This window comes from Sardina pilchardus, chromosome 16 (assembly GCF_963854185.1).
Source record: "Sardina pilchardus chromosome 16, fSarPil1.1, whole genome shotgun sequence".
NCBI lineage: Eukaryota > Metazoa > Chordata > Actinopteri > Clupeiformes > Clupeidae > Sardina > Sardina pilchardus.
In genome coordinates, this window is record NC_085009.1 from 9397466 (window position 1) to 9412465 (window position 15000).

At 42.6% G+C, this 15000-nt stretch overlaps 2 protein-coding genes across 2 annotated transcripts in view; one reads left to right on the forward strand and one right to left on the reverse strand.

The window, feature by feature from the left end:
* sorcs2 (sortilin-related VPS10 domain containing receptor 2) overlaps nt 1–13419 on the forward strand; it is a gene marked incomplete in the record, with an annotated part of 242038 nt that extends 228619 nt beyond the window's left edge. Inside the window, 10 exon segments of the mRNA XM_062517214.1 lie at nt 1–162; nt 539–672; nt 849–972; nt 5223–5335; nt 6059–6181; nt 6811–6910; nt 7975–8031; nt 8474–8576; nt 9266–9411; nt 10088–13419. The exon segment at nt 1–162 is cut by the window's left edge and continues 25 nt beyond it. Coding sequence (XP_062373198.1) covers nt 1–162; nt 539–672; nt 849–972; nt 5223–5335; nt 6059–6181; nt 6811–6910; nt 7975–8031; nt 8474–8576; nt 9266–9411; nt 10088–10152 — 1127 coding nt within the window.
* A 1038-nt stretch (nt 13420–14457) lies between these two features.
* Nucleotides 14458–15000, reverse strand: part of afap1 (actin filament associated protein 1) — a 53773-nt gene continuing 53230 nt past the window's right edge. The window contains exon 17 of the mRNA XM_062517216.1: nt 14458–15000. This exon is cut by the window's right edge and continues 2726 nt beyond it. The gene's annotated coding sequence lies outside the window, so the exon portion shown is untranslated.

A 15000-nucleotide genomic window follows, 5' to 3' on the forward strand; every position in this document is an offset into this window, starting at 1 on the left:
AGGTGGACCTGGGGGACGGCGTGCGGGCCATCTACCAGAACCTGACCGTCACGGACGAGCCCATACAGCACCGCTACGAGAGCCTGGGCGTCTACCGGGTCACCGTGAGGGCCGAGAACAACGCCGGCCACGACCACGCCACCCTCTACATCCAGGTCACAGGTCAGTGAGGTCACATGACAGGAAGAGCCATGTCTATAGGGATGCCTCTCAACATCTCTCCTTGATCCTCGAGGGGCGTTCCCACTGATCTATAATTAAAACTGACTATCCCATTGTTGCTGCCCCATCATTCTTTATCTAGATTAGTGAGGACGAGGATCAAGGAAGGAAGGGAGGGTGTATAAAAGACCAAATGAGAGACACCCCCTGTCTATATATGATGGATGATACCGTAAGAGCTGTTGACTTGCATAGTTTGGAAATAGATATGAATGTCTATCAAAACGATGACGCACATTACTGTATATGCATCATTAATTTATATGTTTGTCAAGATGTGTATTGTAATCTGTTTGGGTTTTTTTGCTCGTCAAAGCTCCTTTACAGGAAGTGCACCTGGAAGTGGTTCCTATTGCTGGTACGAACCAGGAAGTGAACCTGACGGCCACAGTGCTTCCCTCTGAGGCCAACCTGACTGTCTTCTACTGGTGGATTGGTGATGACTTACAGGTACACTCTACAGACCTTTTTCAAGATACCAAAAGCTGTGTTATAACCAGAGTGACCTTGTTCTACTTACCAGTTATTACATGAGGCATCAAGGCCTCATTTTAGGAGGATTTGATATCAGTCGCTGTGACCCAGTACATTGGTGTGTGTGTGTGTGTGTGTGTGTCCTCCATCAGCCCAAACTCACCCTGGAGAGGAGTCTGATCACTCGGTTCACAGAGTCCGGCGAGGTCTCCGTCACTGTCCAGGCCTCCAACAGCCGCTCCATGGTGCAGGACAGTAAGACAGTCCGAGTGTACGGTAAGAGAGTTACACGAGGACAAACGAGTCCCTTCACCCCCAAAACATCATTCAACAACTCCCACACAAAGCTCTGGAGACGATATAGAAGGAGCTCAAATGCCCTGTAGCGAAGTGTGCAGAATTGAGGTGCAATGTCAGGCATCTCACTGCTGGATTGTTTTTGATGTAGTATTCCTTTCTTAGCGCTGCGCTGTGTTGGGAGCCTGTCCTGAGCTCCAGGCCTGTCAGCATTCACATGAAGAACCGTCCCAGAAAGCATCGCATTACACTGGCGCTGTCATACAAGACCTCAGTCTGTGGATGACACAGAAATGGCAAAAAGCACATTTCTATCACAGGGAGAAAAAGCAGAGAGAAAGAGAGAGTGAGAGAGAGTGAGAGACTCTTCTGTCACCGACCGAGGCAGTTTTATAAGCCTAACTTGAGTGGACATCAATATTTATGCACGTCTCAGACGCCATAAATATTTATGTGTTTTGGGAGCATGCGGAACGCCAGGAATAGAGACCATCGTCCCGAGTTCAACCTGAGTGCCTTTTATGCCAGGGTGTTATTGTTTTTTTCCACTCTCCCCACCCCTCCCTCAACAACTTCATGGTTTGCTCCAGAGCGAATTGGTGTCATTGGACCATTGCGTAAGTCAGAGAACCTCAGACAAACCGCGCACACACGAGTGCAGAGGGGGAGGTTTGGGTTATTCATGAGCTAAAGTTAGCATTTCAGCATCAATCTCCATCCAGCCTCACCCCCCCCCCCCCCCCCACCACCTACCCTACCGATTGTGTTATGGAGCATGGGGGTCATGCGTCCTGGGACAGAGCTACAGTACCATTGGCTGCTGTTTGGTGGCCCATGTAAGGTGAAGTGGATGAGATTGTAAATAGACCCAGCGGGGTACGACTACTGTAGTAGGTTTCTTTCTTTGAGGTCTTTGCTTTAAGTGCACTCAGGGGAGCGAGTCACCGTGGATGGTGTAGCAGGGCATCCACCTTATTCCATAAAAACATAAATCTGGCCGGTTTTCATCTTCCGTCCATTCTGTTTACATTATAACTTTGTGTATTCTCAGTACTCTAACTAGAATAATGCTTCAACTTATATTTCTTTCGAAATGTTGACAATTCTGCCCTCAGTATGGATAATCTACATACTATCCACGATATTCCGCAGCCCAACAATGGGGGTCGCCATGACACCGAGACGGTTTTCTATTTCCGGCGAAGCTGCATTGTATCTGTTTTAACGTGACGGTTTACGGTGCTTAACATATCATAACGCATATAAAAGTAAACTTTTCTATTTTATATCGGTTATATATGATGTAGTTTATACATGCCGAGGGCAGAATTGTCAACATTTCGAAAGAAATCTAAGTTGAGGCATAATCTAGTTCGCTACGGAGAACGCACATGTTAACAGAATGAACGGAAGTTGAAAACAGTCTCGTAACCATCGCAACGATACATATTTCCGGGTTAAGGAATAAGGTGGATATGACTGATAGAAAAATATAAAAGTTTGCTTTTATATGCCTTATGATACAGTACGTCAAGCACTTTCAACCGTCACATTAAAATCGATACAACGCAGCTTCGCCGGAAATAGAAAACCGTTTTCTGAATACTGAGGTGTCATGGGGATGTTGGCTAAGGAATATCGTGGATAGCTTGAGAGAAAGAGTGGAATAGAACATCATGTCCAATATTCCAATACGTGCTTTAATGTTCTGCATTTCTCACTAGTAGGTCACTTGGACACTTAGGGTAGATTGGATGGCTCTTGACTGTGCTGTCTATATAAGCTTCCATTACAAATATGCGCAAAAACTTTGTCGATAGTAGCTGCGTTTCCATTACAAATATGCGCAAAAACTTTGTCGATATTGACTTAATGTCGAAAATCACAATTTTCGCAATTGCGGTGTTTCCATTACATTCGGCTAACTAAATTAAAATCTCGTGTATTCTCGCGTGCTGTAAGTCATTAGGAGACATGGCGGTTATCAACATAACCCAGATTTACACTAAATGCATTCAAATTGTCACCACGGCACGGCACTAACGCTGATTATCAGTCATTAGGCTATAAGCCATCAGCGGAGGAGGCCTACGTTTTGATGGGGCAGAAACATCAAATTAAAAATTACATATCAATCACTTATAGGCCTACAGTATGCTTAAATCATGTCACAGCCATGTCAGTGGAATATTTCGTAGATCAGCCCAGTTGATTAGTTTCTAGAACTAGAATCTAGAATCTAGATTTCTTTCAGCACCGTTCTCATCACGTTAAACCCACCAGCAAAGCATAGCTACGTTGTTGCTATGGGTAAACAAAACTAGTTGAGCGGTTGCGTAGGCTATGCAGCGTTTTTGAGAAAGTGTTGTCGGCGAGTTCACAGAGGAGCTAGGGTTAGGGTTAGACTAGTGGATTCAACATTTTAGAATGACACGAGCCACTTTTAATGAATAAAAATATATATATTTTTTACATTATTCTCCCGGAGCCACTTCCTGTCGACAGTCTTCTTCGTCGGTTTCGTTCCTCCTAACATCCGGTTGTTGGATCACGTGACTCGTTAGATGCGAAAAAAGTGTTTCCATTGCAGTTTTGCGAAATATACAAATTTCGATACGCTCTAAATACCACCTCACCCGAGCGCAAAAACTTTTTATCGAAAAATGTGAGTTTTTTCGAAATGTGTGTGTTTCCATTCACCACATTTCTTTTCGCAATTCTTAATTTGCGCAATTTAATGGTCAATGGAAACGCAGCTACTGTCTTAATGTCGAATATCACAATTTTCGCAATTGCGGTGTTTCCATTACATTCGGCTAACTAAATTAAAATCTCGTGTATTCTCGCGTGATGTAAGTCATTAGGAGACATGGTGGTTATCAACATTACCCAGATTTAGCCATAGGGATTTAGCGGGATTTAGCCTACACTAAATGCATTCAAATTGCCACCACGGCACGCTGATTATCAGTCATTAGGCTATAAGCCATCAGCGGAGGAGGCCTACGTTTTGGTGGGGCAGAAACATAAAATTAAAAATGACATATTTCACAGGAGTTTGTTGTAGTAGGCCTATGCTTAAATCATGTCACAGCCATGTCAGTGGAATGTTTCGTAGATCAGCCCAGTTGATTAGTTTCTAAAACTAGAATCTAGATTTCTCTCAGCACCGTTCTCATCACGTTAAACCAGCAAAGCATAGCAACGTTGTTGCTATGGGTAAACAAAACTAGTTGAGCGGTTGCGTAGCCTATGCAGCGTTTTTGAGAAAGTGTTGTCGGCAAGTTCACAGCTGTGGATTCAACATTTTAGAATGACACGAGCCACTTTTAATGAAAAAAAAAATATTGTTTTACATTATTCTCCCGGTGCCACTTCCTGTCGGCAGTCTTCTTCGTCGGTTTCGTTCCTCCTAACATCCGTTTGTTGGATCACGTGACTCGTCAGATGCGAAAAAGGTGTTTCCATTGCAGTTTTGCGAAATATACAAATTTCGATACGCTCGAAATACCACCTCACCCGAGCGCAAAAACTTTTTATCGAAACATGTGAGTTTTTTCGAAATGTGTGTGTTTCCATTAAGCACATTTCTTTTCGCAACTCTTAATTTGCGCAATTTAATGGGTAATGGAAACGCAGCTATATGTATGATTATAGATCCGTTGTTGTTGTGTAGGCCCTACTTAAACTCTAACTATTTCCTTGTCTAGTGAGATCAGCTGATGGATCTTATGCTGTCTGTTCCTTGATGCATATCACTGTAAATAAAACTCTGTTCCTGATTTTTCTTACTGTACCATTGGTCTGACTGGGTCTTCAATCAATCAAGCTTTTGGTGTGATCAGGCTGCTTTGCTGCACAAGACTTTTTAAATGAGTCCCCAAGAAATATAAAAACCACCAGAAAGTTCTTTAAGCGCACACGGAATTTAAGAGTCAGTGTAATGATCTCCTGAATGAAAGATTAGAATTCGATTCTCTATAGATAAGAATAGAGCATTGTCTATGGGGCTGGAGGACATTTCAGCTCGGACTGAAGCTTTGTAGGAAGAATGGTTTTCCATGACAAAATATGAGATCATTTGCTTTGTTAAAGTAACATCAGCATTATGAGGACATAAATCATGGTTGTTTGTGTGTAATCCTGTGTAATCTGTCTCAGGTGACTGATGTCTGTTTATGCTGCTCATGCGTATGTTTATGTGGGATCTCTCTCTCTGGCTTTTCCAGACCACTTCCAGGTGATTCCGCTGAGCTTCAGCAGGAACCTCGACCGCTTCAACCCCAACATCCCAGAGTGGAGGGAGGACATCGGCCAGGTGGTCACCAAGATCCTGGCCAAGGTGTGTGTAGCTAAGAACATCCTCTCTCTCTCTCTCTCTCTCTCTCTCTCTCTCTCTCTCTCTCTCTCTCTCTCTCTCTCTCTCTCTCTCTCTCTCTCTCTCTCTCCCCCTGTCTTTCTTTCTCTCTCCCTCTAACACACACACACACACACACACACACACACACACACACACACACACACACACTAGATACCAGGCGCAGGCCCAGACCAGATACAGACACAGACCAGAGCTTACAGACCATCCTTGGATTCTGAAGTGTCTGAAGATGGTGTTTGTTGTTGCTGATGCTAAACAAACAACACACATGCTCTGCAACACAGGCGCACACATTCTCTTGTGAACACGCAGCCTGAAATGAAAGCTTTGACACACACACACGCACACACACACACACACACACACGTACTGTACACACTACACACACACACGTACTGTACACACACACACACACACACACACTCACACACACACACACACACACACACACACACACACACACGTACACACGTACACACACACACACACACACACACAAACACACAGACACACAGACACACACACACACACACACACACACACACACACACACACGTGCACACACACACACACACACACATTCATGCACACAAGCTCTTAATTTAACAATGTTGTCAGTTGTCTAGTTTAATAGTGAACACCATTAAATAAAGCTGACCTTACGCTCACCTTCTGTCTCCCAAGATCACTGGGATTCCACAAGACTCTCTGGTTACCATGGTGAAACCTGGCCTTCCAACCACAGCAGACCTCTATGTGCTTCCTCCAGAGAGTACGACTGCCAAGAGGAGTGTGTATGTGGATAAGGTACTGACGCACACACACACACACACACACACACACACACTCATACATGCGCAAATACACACATCCTGTGAATTGATATTCTGTAGCCAAGATAGAAAGATGTGAGATATGTTGTTGTAAGTAAGTATACACTTAGACATACAGTAAATGTTTGATTTACTGTATTTAGATATAAGAAGTAATTTATTACACATTAGCAAATTCAGTTATAATGTTGGTATTTTAGGTGGAATTAGTGTCCCAGTTTTAGAGTTCACCTTAATTCTCAGTCCCAGTCTATTTTGGTATACCTCTCTTTTAATAGAAAGATTCAGGAAGCAGATGAGACATTAAACTATTTTAATCCTCAATGGGATATGACACGTTGAATCATTATAAATGTTTGAAAGCAGCTGAACTCATGCGTGCGCTGAGTTGTTGTAAAGGCAGGTGTGGACACTGCCTATGAGTCAGAAGTGATGAATGAATGAATGAATGACGCGCCATTAGAGTCTTGCTAGCAAGAGCCTCCACTAAAAGCTTCCATTTTCGTCAATAGACTCAAGGTCACTTTAAAAGATTAAGTGTTTTTTTTTCTTTCTCTTTCCTTCTCTCCTCCTGTCCATTCCCTCCGTCTCTGTCCCTCCCAGCGTATCTCGTCCATAAAGCAGGCTCTGAACGAGAACAACGTCAGCTTCATCGTGCGGGGAGGCCTTCAGGTGCTGGTTTCCCTCGCTGACCCCAATGCAGGTACGCTCACTCAACAGCCGTCCATGTCATGTTATTTTCTGCACAGACGAGGCAATATAACACATCAGCCCATGGTCAACCCATCATACTCATGGTCAAAACACATCTCAGAATTGTTTTATTCATTTTATTCTTTTTTATAAGGTGCTTTCATGAAGGTCACAGACACACCACAAAGTGGTAGCCTTGCCATTGCACATATTTTAAAACTCTCAGCTACTGCATATGATAACTGGTCACATATGAAGAACACATAATACTGTACTACTAACCTCCCTTGTACATGACATACAGTATAGTATACTATTAACATTAGCTTATCAGCCAGTGGTATAATAGTTAACACCAACAGTAACAGTAAAGCCGCCTTCACATTGGCACAGTAGATACGGCTGCGAAACGGCCGGAAGTCATTCATTTCCTATGGAGATTCGCAGACCGTATGCGAATGGGTCCGAACAGTGCGGTGCGAAAAAAATCGGGTCCGTTGGTCATCCGCATGCGTTAAAAAAATTGAACTCGTACGACAGCAACGGACGGTTCCTATCCGAAGGAAGTTAGCGTTGGTATGGTACTGATAAACAAATTGAATATCTATCTTTTATAATGTCATATTACATGCTTTTAAACGATAAAGTTTAAAACAAAAGTCATCGAAAAGGAACGTGTATGATCCATAGTGGTGCACAAGCCCATCTTGTGAAAAATAAAATGAACGGTTGATGTAAAATAAATAATTATTTCCAAACGAAGTTTTTTGTCATGTCACTGTCTTACATGGTCTCTTAACACTATTAGGGCAGTTAGACAATTAATTTAGGAATAAAATAGCACTATTGTACATTTTACTCCCAAACTCGAAAAGCCTCCGACACTTCCAACGGTCAAGTCCGACGTCCGACGGGGGAGCACTGCGAATTACGGAGTGCCAATGTGAAGGCGGCTTAATAGCTATTTGTGTAATCCCAATATTTTTCTCAAACAGATGTGAAGATTTAGTTACATATTTCAGTTATATATTTTGTCTCACCATAATGAGTTATATCCATCTATCTGTTTGAAAGGAGTGTCTTTCAAGGGAGTGGTTGCTAATGGTTCAACAACCACAGGCGCAGATATTGGTGCGTTTGATTGGCTGTAGTGTTTACTCTCTTTTCTTGCTGTCGATCTACCTATCAATCAATCTACCTATCTAAGTGTGGCTATTAGAGTGATTTAGCTCATATATTAAACACTGTAGATATTTTGATGTAAGGGGGTTCAGCTATATAAAAGGCTTTTTCATATCTGTGCATGTCTTGAACATCTCTAGGTTTTCTCTTTCTCTGATCTCTCTGCTAATGATTCATCGATTGACTTGCATGCAGCTAGTTTGTGTTCTGTTTGGTGTGTGTTTGAGTGTTGATATTGTTGTTGTTGATTGTGTATGTGTGTGTGTGTGAGAGAGAGAGAGAGAAAGAGAGAGACATTTGTAGTGTGCACTCTGATCAGCTCTGTATATGTGTGTGTGTGTGTGTGTGTGTGTGTGTGTGTGTGTGTGTGTGTGTGTGTGCCTGTCCTCAGGTTCGCGCTCCGGGGCAGCCAGTCCAGGTGTGTGGGCTCTGGCCGTCCTGGTGCTGCTCAGCCTGATGGCCAGCGGGGCCTTCATGCTCTACAAGTTTAAAAGGTGGGTGTTGTGACCAGTGACCAGTCTCTCATGCATGCACACACACACACACACACACACACTCTAACACACATACACATACACACTCTGACACACAAAATAAACACTTACAAACACACACACACAAGCAAATGCACACAGACACACAACAAACAATGTGCAACACGCAAACAAGCATGTATACACACGCACGATACTGAACATTCATATTCAAGCATGCAGATCTTCCTTCCCTCCACACACCAATTTCCTCTGCATGCTCAAGCACAACTCGGTAGTCATGTGATCTCCACCCAGTCAGATTTGGACCACCTGCCAGGACTATCACCTAGAACTGAAGTGCATGGATACCTGTTTAATAATGGCATTGTATTAGCATCACATAAATGTGTTACTGTAGATTTTTTTCTTTAATAGTTGTGATTTGTTGATCATACTTCTTTCTACATGACTGTGAATAGATGTGAATATGTCATAGACTTCATTCAAGATATTGATCCCATATCAGAGGCATCCACCCATACGGAATGAGGCATGCGTCACCCTATGAACATGCAAATTTGTATTTCTGTGAAATGAAGGCGTGATAGTAACAATGCAGAGAACCGTAACAGGAAAGACTACAAGTCCCATGACCCCTTGCTGAGGACAGAGGAGCGCAGCCTAATACATCCCTGGCTGCATTTCAGAAAGCTTCCCGGCAGGAACGTCTACGCTCAGATGCACAACGAGAAGGAACAGGAGATGACCAGTCCGGTCAGTCACAGCGAGGACACGCAGAACATCATACAAGGCGAGGAGTTCATCGACGATGACCTGGACTCACAGACACTGGGTAATAATGCACAGTGCTGGGAGAACGGCACTCAGGGTTCCCACGGGGGCCATGGAATTTCTGGAATACCATGGAGTTTTAATAAAGTCTATTCCAGACATTAGGGAAGTTAGGGAATTTTATTTGGAGTGGGAACCCTGAACACAATCATATTCAGAACTAGCCATCTGGATTGGGCTCTATACCGGCCAGTGGCCTAAGAAGGGAAAAAAGTCTATTTTTTATGGCATACTGTCCTTCTCTATGTCCTGGTTGTGTTACAGTACTGGAACAATATAGATATGCCGGTCAGGTTTTGAGGAATTCAATTTCATGAACAATAAATTTGTCTGCTTTGCAATGATGCAATTGATCAGATTATCATCCCAAAAAATAAGCCAAAAACATATACATTTGCAGCTCTCATGTGTTTATTGAATTTAAAGTACCGTGCTTGACATTTCTGTAATAAATCATAGCTCAGGTAAGACTGAGCCTAATAAGCGAGGTAATGGGATTCTAATGGGCTATTGATATGGTCATCAGCGGTGCTCATCACAGCGGTGTGTTTGCTAATTAACTCGTGTTTTAATTAACAAGGAAATGTTCTGTGACTGCTCCTGCCATTCAGCTAACAGCTTGATTTGTTTTTTTTTTGTCTTTTTTTTTGTTTTGTTTGTTGTGGCCTGTTTCCCAGGCAACCATTCGGGCGTGGTCCTGAGCATCAACTCCAGAGAGCTGCACAGCTATCTGACCAGCTGATGGGAACACACTGGGGAGCACTGAGGACTCTGTCGTCTTTTCCTGAAATCTGATTGGTTCCCACCCCTTCACCCACCACCACCACCTCCCACACTCTCCCCCACTGTTCTGAAGGGGTAAGGGGCAGGGGAGAAGCCTGCCCGAACCAGATCCCGTCCGACCTTTGAACCCAGGGCCTCTCCTTCCCACTCTCTCTCTCTTTCTCTCTGTCTCTCGTTCGCTCTTCCTCTCTCTCCCATCATCTCTTTCCCCTCTCATCCAGTCCTACACTCCCTCTCTTTTGTGGGACCAGAGGTGATCTTGATGCCACTGTTGATGCCAGCCTTTATGCCACCCTGTTAATCCCCACACACACACACACACACACACACACACACACACACACACATACTGTATACACACACACACACACACAACCTCACCCCACCTTACGTCTCGTCTCGGTGCATAAGCGTCGCCTCCCCGATTATTGGGCATTTCCTGTCCTTCAGCTGTTCCTAACGGCCCGCTGGGGGAGCCTGGAGTCGGACAGTGCCACCAAAATGATGTTGCCTGATTGCTTTGCTTTTGTTTGTCTTTCATTTTGACTGTTTGTTTTTACGGAACTGTTTTCGTTTTGTCTGGGATGTCTTTGTATTTCACAGTTGTTGTACTCTTTGTTGTTTTCCCATGGTCTGTTTTCACGTTGTTCCTATCTTTATCTTACCCCAAACTCTCTTTCTTTCGTTCGTCTCGTTCTCATAATCGCCATTTACTGGTTGTTGTTCGTTTTTTTGTCATGGTTTAGCTTAGGTTAGGGTTTCGTACAGCGGCGGGTTCAGCTTTTTTTCACTACTTCCACCTGAAATCAAGTGACAGGTGGAGCAGGCTGTTGCCGGATGAATCTTAACCAAAGCCTAGCTAGCAGGTGTGATGCTAACTCACTGTGGTCCTATATTTGAGCACAAACGGGTGTCTTTTGGAGTCTGTGGAGGCTGCCTGCCACACAGGAACACATAGGCCAACCCCTCCATCTCTCAGATGCAGGTTTCTCTCTCTCTCTCTCTTTATCTCTCTCTCTTTCTCTTTCTCTCTCTCTCTCTGCCTTCCTCTGTCCTTTTTTCTGTCTCTTAAGAGGTACACGTTACAGGCCTGTAACTTTTTGACATGGCATGAAATGCTCTCGCCACTTTATATCCGAACATAATCTAGCTCCTCGTCTACAAATGCAATAATTCAGATCGTCACTTTCACTTAGGAGGGGGAACTGCCCGCAGCACTGCGGCAAAGGCGTCAGTGTCCACAAGATGGCGCCACTGTGCCATTTGAAATGATGCTGTGACGGGCAGTCATCAGCCAGCACTGTGCTGCTCCCTGGCTGTGGGCTGAAAATGTGTCCAACGTACAACCCCGTGCTTATCTGGCCGTTGTATTCCTTTTGTCACAGGTTATAATTAAGTGTCTATATGAGGTATTATGGTTAATATTTTGTACATTTACAGATAAGTCACAGCAGGAAAATCATTTTATAGTCATTTCGCCATGCACCCGTCTAAATTGAAGTATACTCCTCTGGCTGTCTTAAATCACTCTTATTTATTTTCCTGAGTGGATATTGGTTATTTCTTATTCCGGGGCGCCAATCAAATTCAAATCTAGTTCCCCAAACAAACAGTGTTAGTGTTGAAGATTTGTTTCTCATGTGTTTTCTTTCGTTTTCTTCCATCCCAGAGCACAGATGTTCCTGCTGTAATAAAGGCCTATATTAGGCTAAGCAGAACATGGAGAGATTTCCCTTTAGTCTGGCTCGTGTATATAGCTAATGCTTGTAAATATATTAACAAGAATAATTCAACAACAACAGAAAAGAATAAAAAGCGACGAAAAGAAAACAAAAAGCAACTCTGACTGTACATATCTGGCCACACAAGTGGAAATGTAATTTCACATTAATACCAAAAGGTGCACTTGTTTTTTGGGATGCCCACCTTAATGACACACAGCGGACACACTCACATTTAGTCACCAACACATAGTTACACATCGTTTTCACTTCTGTTTTTCTTACGTGTGCTGGTGAATAAAGACCTTTCGAATGGTACAGTTGATCTTTAGCTTCACAATGTAAACTCATTGTCCAGTAGCCTACTGTTCCAGCAGTTAGCGTAGGCTAATGGCGCTGACAGACACTTCTGTGCACTTAAAAGAGAAGTCAATTACCGTTTCATATTGTGTGAAAAAAGATTTTTTCTACATTACTTGCTGTTATTACTGGATCTTTTAGTTAATTTAGTTCAAACGATACTGCTTTGTCAGTGAAACAGTGACTGGTGTGAGTAAACTCCGCTCTTCAGTTGGTTGTGGGCGTGCAGGTCAGGACATTGGTTGAGAACGACATTGCAGGCTTGTGAGTGGGCCACCATTTTGGCTCTTTTGAAAGATTTACTCAGGATAAGAGAGTGTCAGTTGCAGTAGTCACCATTTTTAGAGAAGTGAACAGTCTGTATGTGTGATGGGGATGGGGGTGAGAAGGGGGGAGTTTTTGATGGTCTTGACAGGGATGCTTGGAACGCACACATTTCTTGTCATCCCCATGACAGGCATAGAAGGATGATATTTCATTTTCTTCATAAAAAGTTACACAAAAAAAACACAAAAACAACCATGACCATTATTCTAGTATATGATTATTTGAAAATATGTATTTTTATTTGTATTTGTTGACCACACTGCAGGTTCAAAACTGATATTTTCTTTTCTCGTAGTTCATAATTTTTTTGTACTTGTATATGCACATGTTAAGCTTGTTCTTAGTTTTTATTTTTTTCTTAAAGTGGTGTGATGTCTGTGCATTTCTCCTTCTGTTGCTCTAAAGAGTGTGTGTGTGTGTGTGTGTGTGTGTGTGTGTGTGTGTGTGTGTGTGTGTGTGTGTGTGTGTGTGTGTGTGTGTGTGTGTGTGCGTGTGCGTGTGTGTGTTGAGTGGTGGGAGGAAGTCCACAAGAGTCAGACATTTTGTAAAGAGACAGTCACTGTTGCTGACAAAAACACCCACCATGTGATGATGACTGCACAGATATTTTATTGATGCTGTTTTACTCGTTTTTGGACTTTGATTTGGTTTACTTGTTTGTTTTGATTTGTAAATGTTTCTATGAAGAATCCTGCTACGGATACGCTTAGTGCACTTAAAACAGTGTTCTGGATTGAGACACCTCCATAACTGTATAGGTTTGTTCTAATAATTATTTGATTGGTTCAATAAAGACTTAACATTCTTCTGGAAATATCCACTGTCTCTTGTCTGGTGGTGTGGGTGGAGATAGGAAGCGATAACAGATAGCAGATAACCAGCCCTGAAACACCTGTTCCAATAAGACATCATCCAAGTGTGTTCTCCACATCAGCCAAATTGTTTATTGAAGTATTTGGTTGCCGTAGTAACTGAGGGATGAGTATAAGACCTTGGCATCATCTTCAAACATCTGAGTGAAAGACCAATTGAAAGTCCATCCATGAATTACCAAAGGAGAGTGGGAGTAAGGAGCAGGGGCGTCATCGTCGTACAAAAAGCATACTTCATAGGTTATCTGTATGTGATAGCGTTATGATGTAGATTCAGTATGTGATTCAATTCAGGTGAAGGGTCACTGGTCCCAGACTGACTCCCTTATATTAATAACAGCTGTTGGACTGACATCTACTGACAGCTCAGATTTGGTGGAGACTCCCAGGGTAAGATAGTTAAGCTTAGTCAACATTTAAGGAATATTAGTGACTTCATTTTATAGAATAGAATATATACGTTTTTGATCCTGTGAGGGAAATTCATTTCTCTGCATTTAACCCAATTTAACCGAATTACCGAAAATAACACACACAGCACATAGTGAACACACAGTGAGGTGAATCACACACTGACCCAGAGCAGTGACCTGCCTGCCCAACCAGTGGCGCTCGGGGAGCAGTGAGAGGTTAGGTGCCTTCATGATATTGGTTGTCTTTACTACTTTGACATGGCACACAGCAGTCTCTTTTACTTTTTTTTTTATTTTTTTACCTTTTTACGAGGGTGGTGGTAACGCAGAAGCTAGGAAAGTTGTAGGGGACAATTATGGTCCTTGTAATATACTGTATGTATGTCACTTTGGATAAAAGTATCTGCAAAATGAATAAATGTAAATATACAGTATGTAAATTCAGTCTAACACAGCTAAATTACTATTTTTCACATTTGACTTTACTTGGGATTTATTTGGGAATAGAATGATTCCAAGAGACTGACAGTTTCCTTCACGCTCATAAATAAAATGAAATCATCAGAAGTAGGACTGTTTAAGCAGGTTTATTATTTTTGTATGTACAGCGTTAGTCACCAAAGTGGTGAAAGTCATTTAGAGAAGTACACTGGAGAAGAAAAAAAAACAGAAAAGTTCTTTAAGGTGCAAAAAAACAAACATGGTCGCTTACGGGCAAATTGCTCTGTCACTAGTTTGGAGTTAAACATGGTTTTAAACTGGAGTTTGAGTTGGGAATTGGAGTTTAAAACCGTGTTAAACTCCAAACTAGTGACAGAGCCATTGCCCCTTAATGTCTACCTGAACCTGAACTCCCACAAAACTATTTACACAGCGTTCACATTTTCTGACTGTCTTCTGATCACTGTGAGGGGAGAGGGGAAGATTGGTAGCCAGAGATCATTTTCTCATGCTTTTTTGTGCATTATTTCCGCTACCTTTTTTTGTCCACGTGACATCTTTTTTTCCACTTGGTTTAAAAAATAAAAAAAAAGGCGTTGCCAATCCAGTGAAAACTGTTGCCATCAAACGCTAGGATCTCCAACATCATTCCACTACGGTTCATTCATGGTTC